At 57.2% G+C, this 9,810-nt stretch overlaps 1 protein-coding gene and 1 long non-coding RNA gene across 2 annotated transcripts; one reads left to right on the top strand and one right to left on the bottom strand.

The window, feature by feature from the left end:
• The first annotated feature begins 194 nt into the window (after window positions 1–194).
• NEUROG2 (neurogenin 2) lies at window positions 195–9,028 on the top strand. Its single transcript, XM_075090078.1, has 2 exons — window positions 195–361; window positions 6,833–9,028. Exon 2 carries the CDS (start codon window positions 6,834–6,836, stop codon window positions 7,533–7,535), a length of 702 nt encoding a protein of 233 aa, XP_074946179.1. The 5' UTR covers window positions 195–361; window position 6,833; the 3' UTR covers window positions 7,536–9,028.
• On the bottom strand, window positions 3,255–7,089 carry LOC142055987 (uncharacterized). The gene is made up of 3 exons (XR_012660150.1): window positions 6,985–7,089; window positions 5,434–5,655; window positions 3,255–3,541 (listed from the first exon to the last, which is right to left on the bottom strand). It is a non-coding gene; the product is annotated as an uncharacterized LOC142055987 (long non-coding RNA).
• Window positions 9,029–9,810: the final 782 nt, after the last annotated feature.

Genomic DNA, 9,810 nt, shown 5'->3' with positions numbered 1-9,810 from the left:
TCAGGGGTTAATGTATGAACGGTGGGGAGGAGGGGGCTCTGCGCGGACATGGTAAAACTTCTAGATGCTGCCACGCTGTTAAACTTCTTCCAGAGAAGATGCTGAGGCAGTGCGGAGAGCCTGCCGTAGAGCAGGCACCCCAACAGCACGGAAGTTACTCGAAGTAATCTTCTGCTTTCCTTTTATGCAGCTTTGACATAAATCGCCTGGTGAGGAGCTCGTTGCATGTAGCAATGCAGTTGTCCCCGGAAAGAAATGAGGACTGTGGGAAATGCCCAACTTCAGAACACTTACAGCACGCGAGCTGACGATGGGACTGGTTAGCCCATGACAGGAGGAGAGAGGGAAAGCTTATCTTAAGGTAGCTAATTGAGGTTCTTTTGACGGATGTAAATGTGTGCAAATTGGACCCGGAATCTTATTTAGCTGCCCTGGGTCACCCTCTGGAGGGGAGGGTTGGAGCTGGTGCTCAGGCAGCCGTTGGGAAGGGCGGTGACAGCGGCTGCTGCCTCGCTACGGGGGGGCAAGCTATATATCCTCTTGTGGAGTTTCATTGTTTCGTCTCACAAGTTGTTCTGATGGTACTCAGCTGAATGAGAGGATACCAGATTTTAGGCAGGTTATGGTTTCGATCCTAGATGGTTGTTCCAAGGGGTTTGGTGCTATCTATGTTGAAAAGAGACATAGTTTATGCCTGTGACAGACAAGCGTATTTTTCCAGCCATAAACCAACACTTTCTTGCTCTTTGCCCGAAAGGCCCCGGTTCTTGCAGAACATGCCTCCCCCAGGGGGGCATTTACCCCCCCCCTCGCAATGAGCCGTAGCCCAGCGTTCCTGCCCCTGAGCAGTCGCAGCCCACGCTGGCCTGCAGGTCCTACGAACCGGTATAAAAATCATCCCCTGTAGGAACAAGAGGACTGTGGGTGTCAGCTTCCCTGCATTACTTCCACACTTATTCTCCACAATGGTAACAGATGTGTGAAAACCCTAAAGCTTGCTGTGTTTGGAAACAGGCAAAACGTATTGTTCCGTATCTGCCTGAAACTGTGTCTGCATTCTTAGCTGGCAGCTGAAGATGGCTTTTTCAGGCTCATGCTCAGGTGCTTTTGCAGGGACTGTCTTTAGAAACAGATCCAGTTGCTTTATGCTTGTATTTTATTAGATCAACCATTAAAAAAAAAAGCAAGCCAACCATATTGTGGGCTGCAGCAAAAGTAGTGTGGCCAGCAGCAGCTTCAGGGAGGCGATTGTGCCGCTCTACTCCGCTCCGGTGCGACCCCACCTGTACTGCGTCCAGCCCTGGGGTCCCGGGTAAAGACATGGAGCTGTTGGAGCAGATCCAGAGGAGGGCTGTGAAGATGATCACGAGGGCTGGAGCTGCTCTCCTGTGAGGACAGGCTGGGAGAGTTGGGGTTGTTGAGCCTGGAGAAGAGGTGGCTCCAGGGGGATCTTATTGCGGCTTTTCAGTACTTACAGGGGATTATAAGAAAGATGGCGACAGACTTTTCAGCAGCGCCTGTTGCAATAGGACAAGGGGTGATGGTTTTAAACTAAAAGGAGGGAGATTTAGGCTAGATATGAGGAAGAAATTTTGTTACAATGAGGATGGTGAGACCCTGGTGTGGATTGTCCGGAGAGGTGGTCGATGCCCCATTCCTGGAACCCTTTAAGGTCAGGCTGGACTGGGCTCTGAGCAACCTGGTCTGGTTGAAGACGTCCCCGCCGCCAGGTGAAAAATAAGTGGAGAATTGTCAATTTGAGCATGGCCGGTTGCCTCTATAACCCGGGGGGGAGTACGGCGGGGGTCAGCTGCCTCCCGCTGCTGCCGCCAGATGGAGCCGCCTGCCCGGCGGAGCCCACGGAGGGACCCCGGCCCTGGGAGTGGGACCGGGAGCAGCCCCCCCCCCCCCCCGGGGAGCCCCTCCTGCCTCTGCAGAAGGACGGGTGAGAGGCGCCTAGAAGCGACGCGCGGAAGAAGAAGGAAGGAGCAGCGAAGGGCTGAATAGCGCCTTTAAATTACTGCTGACACCTCTGTTACAGCTCCCTAAAATCTCAATCAACAACCCATTAGAACTCAACGGGAGTAAAACTAAATCCTCGTTTAAGTGTATTTATCCGCTCTCTTTTCTCTCTTTCAAATGCTAAATCCATTTCAGCATATGCCCCTTCTTTCTCTCGCCTTTCTCTAAAGACTGGCAGCCCCTACTACTCTTGTAAATATGAAAGATGCTAATCATATGACATATCACGTCTCAGTCGGAGCCTGGAATAAAGCCTTGAGATTTGGGATCATTGCCTCCAGACAACAGCTTCATCAGCCGGAAAGTTGGTTTTTTTCTCCTTTCCTTCAACTCTCAATCCCTTCTTTGTCTGGGAGAAAATGCAGCCAACTCGAGCCACCCCGGCCATATGGTTCACTCTGTGTTTTCTTAGTTGAATCCTGAATTGTTTCTTGTGACTTGCGAAGGGGTTTTTTGGGGTTTCTTTTTTTTTTTTTGGAAGTGTGTATAAAGACATAGAAGAGGCTGCCTGTACCGGGGCAGCCTTGCGGGGTTACTACATGTTCTTCACGTGTTCATTTCACACACTCCTCCTGCAGCCACTTCACCGCTACCGCTCTGCCGACGAGCCAAAAGATAAAGCCCCGGACATGCTTTTTATTGACAACGCAACCGATTCCAGGGATCTTATTTTTTCCCTTTGGTGGATGGAAATACCTTCTTAAAACGCGAGTCGTTTGTACCCATCCTCAGCCCGGGTTGAATTTGTGGCGTGCGTGAAACGGGAGTATCTGCTTACTAGGAAATCCCTTCTAGAAATGCCTTGGCTAAGAGAAGCCCCGAAGTACTCTGAGTAAGGAAGAGTGGTTTTTAAGACCTGTATAAATTAGGAGCTGAATGAGTTCGGTGCGCTCGAGTTTGGATAGCCCCCCGTTTGATAGCAGCCTGCCAAATTTTCTTTCTCTCTTTCCTTACACAAACCCCCCAAAAGGCCCTTTCACCAAATCATTAAATTCTACAGAGGTGGTCAAGCTAGTCCTGCTTTTCAGGCGTTCGAGAAAGAAAAGGGTCCTTGAAGTTTAGAAGATGCCCAAGGAAAACTCATTGAATGACATCAAAAGAATGAGTTTCCATAGCTGTTGAAGCACGAGAGCCGTGTAGCTGCACAAAGGCGGGTTGGGGCAGTGGGACTGTCCCACTGCTCTATCCCAGCACAATTGGGTCACTGAAATAGGGAATTAATTACCATTGGAGAGTGGGCAGCCCATTCACCACTGGCTGAGTTTTATTAAACGCCAATATAAATAACAAAACAACTCTTGTGGCTGCACTATTCCTACACGCCAAAGGAAGGATTATGTTGGGGATTAACATCTTAAAGTCTATGAGACTTTCTGACTCAAGGCTCGGAGCTGGTAATCGTATTTGTCTCCTGGTTCAGCGATTAGTGCTCTCCCTCGCGCACCTTCGCCTGGATGGCCAATGTCCCTTTTTGCAGGCACCAGGTTTTTCACACAATCGGCTGTTCTTTTCCCCACATCTATAGAAAAGAATAAGAAAACTGAAGCGTGTTCACGCGATCCTCAAGCTTCTTCTCTTCTTCATGGGAAAGGAAGGCACTGGCGGCCTTTTTTCACAAGGGGGGTGGGGTGGGGGGAAGGCAAACCCTCTTGGGGGGGGCTCTCGGGACGGCAAAATCGCTCCGCAGGCCTGCACCTGCCATGCAAATCCGCCGGCAACAATCGGCCCCCGACGAGGGGCTCGGGGGGGCCAGGGAAGGATGCCGGGGCAGCGCTCTAAGGGTGGGGACCCCTCCTCACCTCCATCCCAAAGCAAACCCCAAACTTGCTAGTGCGGCTCGGGAGTCGGGGTGTGTGGCGGGGTGCTGGTCCCTGTCTCCCTCCACAGCACTTTCCGCTGTGGTGTGCACAGGGGGTTCGGGAAGGACCTGATTTGGGGTGGGGGGGGGTGACAGACAGACACCGCTGCAGCCTCTGATTTCGCCCCTCCACAGAGCATCCCGGTACCCCACTGGATGGGGATGTATTCTGACCCCCAGTTTAAGAGCATCCCACTCATGGGGTTTGTGGGTGCTGCCATAGGGCTCGGCACCTGAAGATTTGGGGTGCAGGGGGCAGCCCTGGTCCCCCAAACCCTCAGGAGACCCACGGCAGGGGCCTTGGACCTGGCTGGCATGAGGGAGGCAGAGCTGGGAGGGCTCAGGCCATCCTGTCCCTGCAGCTTTGTCCCCCGCTTTCCTCTGGGGGGTGTCGCACACCCCCCCGTTCACCTGGGGCAGGCAAGCCATTAATGCTGGCTCTCAACTTGTGAGGTCGAAGTGTGGATGGGCTGGATCCAAAGGTCTCTCAGCAACACAGACCCTAAACTTTTAGGGCTCTTGGGTCGCCTCAGAGTTCAATCTTCTTACAGCAAACAAAGCCTTTCTGAAGGTCTCCCCCTCTCCCGCACACAAGCTCACTGTCCTTTATTTCTGGGCTGTGTGATAAGCTTAAATCATTGTGCTCCCATTTCTTGATCGTCGCCTACTCTGGGCTTTTGTTCCCATAAAGTAGGATTGAGTCTGGCAAAGGGGCTGAAGTTGAACAGTTTGACCCTTGGAGGACAGTTCAGGCGGTGGGCAGCAGCGGTGGCGGCAGCGGCGCTCCCTCGCCCCCCGCCGCTCTTGGCCCCACGGCTCTCGGCGGAGCAGCTCGGCCCTCGCTCTGCCCCGCCGGGGCCGGCCGCAGACCACACAAGCGCCTCTTGGACCTGTGAGGGTTGCGAGGACTCGGTAGCCGACTCATCCTTGGTCACCTTGTGCTCAACCCCGCAGAGAAAACCGCTGCATTTGGGGCAGGAACCCCAAAAAGGCACCCCCGTGGGTTACACGCCCGGGGTCTGGCTAAAGCTGGGCTTGCGCCGTCCTGCCACCCCCCCCAGCACCCTGCAGCGCCTTCCCCACCGCCTCCCCCTGACCTCTCCATCGCGTTCACGGTGGCGATGGAAGGACAGCAATCTCGGTAGGGACAGAGGGACGGGCTGGCCCCGTCACAGGTGACTCTGCTTCGTGGTTTAGGGCGCTGAAAAAGAAAGAATGTCCCTTTGTGTCGCTCTCTTGGGATGCCACGGGGACCTACGGGTGTCCTGTTTTTCAAAAGGAGTATTAAAACCCGTCGGTAGAGCCCCAGAGATCAGCCTAATCACAGCGAGCGGGCAGATCTCAGAGGAGGCCGTGCCCAGAGACCGCCCTCGGCTGCATAACGGCAGAGGGGAGGACGCAGAGCCGAGCGGCGGAAGCCAACGCTCGCGTCCACCGAGCGCCACTCGGGGCAGCCGCCCGGCCGCGATGGCTCTCGCAGGGGCCGTGAACTCGGGGTTGCATCGCGGCCGTGTTTGCGGCGTGCTCGGCGAGACCGTCGCTGAGATTTTTACCTCTTCCAGCCGGGGCTTTTTCCACCGCTTGCAAATACAATCCTGTTTCAAAGCCCGGAGTTTCCGCGTGGGGAAGGGACGCCCGCGCTACGGTTTTCCTTTTGTCTGTCCTCGCCCGTCATTCTTTCCCCGTGGGTCTGTCAGGCAGAGCGAGCCTGCTGACCCCGGGGGCATGTCGCCAGGCCTCGCTATTCACTGGGGCTTTCTGCCCCGGAGGGTGGTCTGCAAGAGAAGCCGGGAGGGGAGGGAAGGTTTTCCTGGTGGATTGACAAGTTGTGGGGTTGATTTGGCTTTTTTTTTTTTTATTTTTAAAGAAAAAAAAAAGTCTTCTTGAGCCCATGTCGTGCCCCGGAGTTGCGTTTGACGGCACTGAGCGAGGACTGCAGCCCCTGCGCCGCGGCTCTCCCCGCTGCCAAAACACACGTGTCAGGGGCGCGTGGCTTTTTCCCTCCTCGGGAAGGAGGTTTTTTTTTTGCAAGGAGCAAAAATCTCCTTGCAAAACCTGCTGAAGACGGGATGGAAAAGGCGGGGGGGCCGGCGGGCCAGCGTCGCTGCCGCCTTGGGGAGCTGCCACATCCCCGGGGGCACGCAGCCTCCGGGGGACCCCGCTATCACCTCTCGTGGCCGCAATAGGCGGCTTTTATCCCCCGAACCCCGCCAAATCGTGTATTAACCGTGCGCCCTCACCACAGCCCCCCCCTTCCCCTGCTCTGCACCCCCAAACGCTCCAGCACCCCCAAACGCTCTCCCTCCAGCACCCACCTCCCCCTTCCCCCGCGGCCGCACCCCACGCGGGGCGTGCTCCCGGTGGAACACGTTATTTCCCTTGATTCCCCCCCAAAAAGTCGAGCCACACAGGGGAAAAAGGCGGGGGGGGGCGGGGGGAGGAGGGTGTCGCCGCCGCCCCTCAATGAAGCGGCTGAAAGGGAACCGGCTCCGGCGCGCGTGGCGCGCGGGGCGCCCTGATTGGCCAGCTGCGCCTCGCGCCCCCCCCCTCCGCCTCCCACCGCCTCCCGCCGCCTCCCGCCGCCATTCATTAATAAATTAGCGGCACGCTCCAGCCGAGCGCGAGGCACCAATGACGCAGCCCCCGGGGGGGGTGGGTGGGGGGGCGGGGGGTGGATGGAGGGGGGGGGCGTGGGGTTGGAAAGGGGGGCGCGGGGGGCCCCGGGGGTAGGTTTGATTGTTCCCCGCGGGGTATATAAGGGGTGTTAAGGAGGGTCGTGTGCCAGACACGCAGCCGTCGGGCCCCGGGCCGCTCCGCCGCCGCCGCCGCCGCCGCCCCGGGGCGCGTGCCAGCGCCGCCCCCCCACCCCCCCCCCCCGGTGCTTCCCCACCCCCCCCCCTCTTTCCCCCCCCACCCCCCACCCCCCCTTTTATCCCAGTTGCCGTCCCGCAGGATGCTGGTGAAGGCGGAGGGCCTGGCGCCGGCGGGCGCGGAGGAGCTGCTGCTGCTGGGGCTGGCCTCGCCCGCCCCCTCGCCCTCGCTGCCGTCCAGCGCCGAGGAGGAGGAGGAGGAGGAGGAGGAGGAAGAAGCGCGGCTCGCCTCACCGGAACGCTCCCCCCTCGAAGGAACGGGTGACCGGGGCTTGAGGAGATTAGAGGGCAAGCGGCGGCCGGGACGGTCGCGGGGAGCCCCTCGGACGGTTCGAACGGCGGAGACGGCGCAACGCATCAAGCGGAGCCGGCGGCTCAAGGCCAACAACCGCGAGCGCAACCGGATGCACAACCTGAACGCGGCGCTGGACGCCCTCCGCGACGTCCTGCCCACCTTCCCCGAGGACGCCAAGCTCACCAAAATCGAGACCCTCCGTTTCGCTCACAACTACATCTGGGCTCTCACCGAAACTTTGCGTTTGGCCGGGGCGGGGAGGCTCGGTCCCCCCGGGGGGGCGGCGGGGAGCCCCTCGCCCACCTCCTCCTGGGGCGGGGGGACCGGCTCCGGGACCCCCCCGCCCTCCGCCTCCCCTTACGCCTGCACTTTATCCCCCGCCAGCCCCGCCGGTTCCACCTCGGACCCCGAACACTGGCCGCCCCCCCCGGGCCGCTTCCCCGCTCCGCCGCCTCCCCCCCAAGCCCCGCCGCCCCGCCGCTGCCTCTAACCGGGCCCGGGGACGCCCCGCACCCCGCCACCCCCCCACCCCAGGGCAGTGGGAATGTCACCTGCCAAACCAAACCTTCGCTTCCCTCTCCCCGACGTGCACTTTGTCCAGCTCCCCAGATCTGTCCCCAGGGCTTTTGTCCGTGTGTCCCGTCCCCCCCCCCACCCCGCTTCCCCTCCCCGCTCCCCCATTGCCATCTGTCCCTTATGATTTATTTTTTGGGGGGTGGGGGTGGGGGAAGGAGAAAAAAAAAGAAATAAATTGTTTCGTAGGGGTCCAGGTTAGAAGTCATTGTATAATTTGTAGGCTTTGTGAGGGCTGAATGCAAGCGTGGAAATTTAGGCTGAACTCTCCATCAAAAGGAATAAAAAAAAAAAACCATAGAGGAAAAGGGGACGGTGGGGGGAAACGGGGGCGGGGGGGGAAAGGACCTCCTCATGCATTATTTATTTCGACCTTTAGGGGACGAGGAACTCCCCCCTTCTTTCAGGAGATTAAAAATAAATCAACAGACTGAAAACCTAAACAGACACGGAACATTACAGCGATCAGCCACACACGTGTTCACATTTATTTATTATAAAGAAAGATTTCATGGAAAAGATGTATTTTTTTTGTATAATTTACAGAGTTTATTCTAGTATGTATTTACAGCTGAAGAGCAAAGGGATGGTTCTTGTGATAAAATATAAATAAAAAAAGCTCTAATTTTCGTAACTTTGGGCTCGCTGCTTTCTTCTGGTTTACGTCCCGCCTGCCGGCAACTGCGGGACGGGGGGGCCGGCGCCTCTCCTCGCCTCCCGTGAAACCGGGGGCCGGCGGGAGCCGCCTGCGCCCGTAGGGCCCGGCGGTGACAGGCGCCACTCGCAGCGGGTACGTGGGCAAGAAATCCTTCAGGCAGGGCCGCAGCAGGCCGCAGGCGGTCTTTTTCATCCCCAAAATTTCCTTTTTCTCCCCCAAAATTTCCTTTTCCTCCCTAAAATAACCCTTTTTTTTTTTTTTTTTTTTCTTTTTTCCCTGGCAGAATAAGAACAAGACTAAACTCTTGGGGACGTCGGCTCGGCCCCGGGGTGGGGCTGTGGGGGGACACGCACGCTTTGGGTGAAAAGCTGCCTGGGAAGGAGTGGATCCGAAACAGGAGAAATCTCTCAATTTTCCAGCCGAGTAAAGCCTTGGGCTGGGTCTGGCGGGGACGGGCGCCGTCAGACACGCGCGCGCGACTCGGCCTCCCGTCGCGGCGTTTCGTTTCTCTTCTTGGGGGCCTCGTGCGGCCTCGTCGCGAAGGAAAACAGCGTTAAGCACAGTATAGATGTAGATACATAAGTTGGGTGGACGTTCGTGTTTTCCCCTCAGTACAGAAGACGCTGTGCAGCAAACGCGTGACGGATGGATAAACCGCTTCTCGCGCTTCCCGTGACTGACAGCTCCTGGATTTCGCAGAGGAGGCCGTAGGGAATAAATGTTAGTGAGAAAAAAAGAAAAAGCAGGGGTTTGACGATGAAGGATTCCCTTTTTCTGAGGGACAGATGAAACCCAGGTCCAAAGGGTTCAGGTCGATGGCTCGGAGCACCCCTCGGCCGCCCCAGGGTCGGCACCCGGCGCGGGTACCGACAGGACACGGCCGGGGATGTCACCGCGGGTGGGGGGATGCTGGAGGCCGCCGTGAGCCGTCAATCATCGCCCCTTCCGTGCGCCCGGGAGCACTTTGTGACTTCTGGGTACAAACACCTGGAAATCATTAAAAACCAGCGGAGGCGCCTGAATGTATTAATTAAATAAAATGTGCGGCTCATGAATCCCACCCGGTGCCCCCCGGATCCTGGGAGCGTGAAACCCGGCCCTCGGAGCGACGTTCCCTGAAAGGATGGGGGGGAGAGGGGAAAAAAAACAACCCCAAAACGTGTGAAAAGGGAATTAGTGAAATTAGGTTAGGCCAATAAAACGTGTGGGGGTTCGCCCCCCCCCTCCCCCCCGGCCCTGCAGCCTCGGGCGAGCAGCGCTATCTAGCCTGATCTATTGTTTCCCCCCCTGGCAGGGGGGTTATTGTGTGATAAATAATTCCTTTAAAAAAAAAAAAATTAAAAAAAAAAAGTGAGCGCATTTGCATAATCACTGCTTTGATGTGGCCAGCAAGATGAAGCCCTGTCCCCCCAAATCTGCCATGGGCCAGAAGGGACAAAACAAGAGGGAGCCTTTCAATCCGCTGGCAGTGTGTGGGGCAGCCCATCGGGAGTGGGGGCTTCTTTTTTTTTCCTCACTCTCGCTCTCTTTTAAC

The sequence above is a fragment of the Phalacrocorax aristotelis genome, chromosome 4, assembly GCF_949628215.1.
Source record: "Phalacrocorax aristotelis chromosome 4, bGulAri2.1, whole genome shotgun sequence".
Taxonomy (NCBI): Eukaryota; Metazoa; Chordata; class Aves; order Suliformes; family Phalacrocoracidae; genus Phalacrocorax; species Phalacrocorax aristotelis.
This window is presented reverse-complemented; position numbering and strand designations above follow the sequence as displayed.

Excerpts from the sequence above, each read along its gene's own strand:
- NEUROG2 (XM_075090078.1), top strand. The coding sequence starts at position 6,834 with ATGCTGGTGAAGGCGGAGGGCCTGGCGCCGGCGGGCGCGGAGGAGCTG.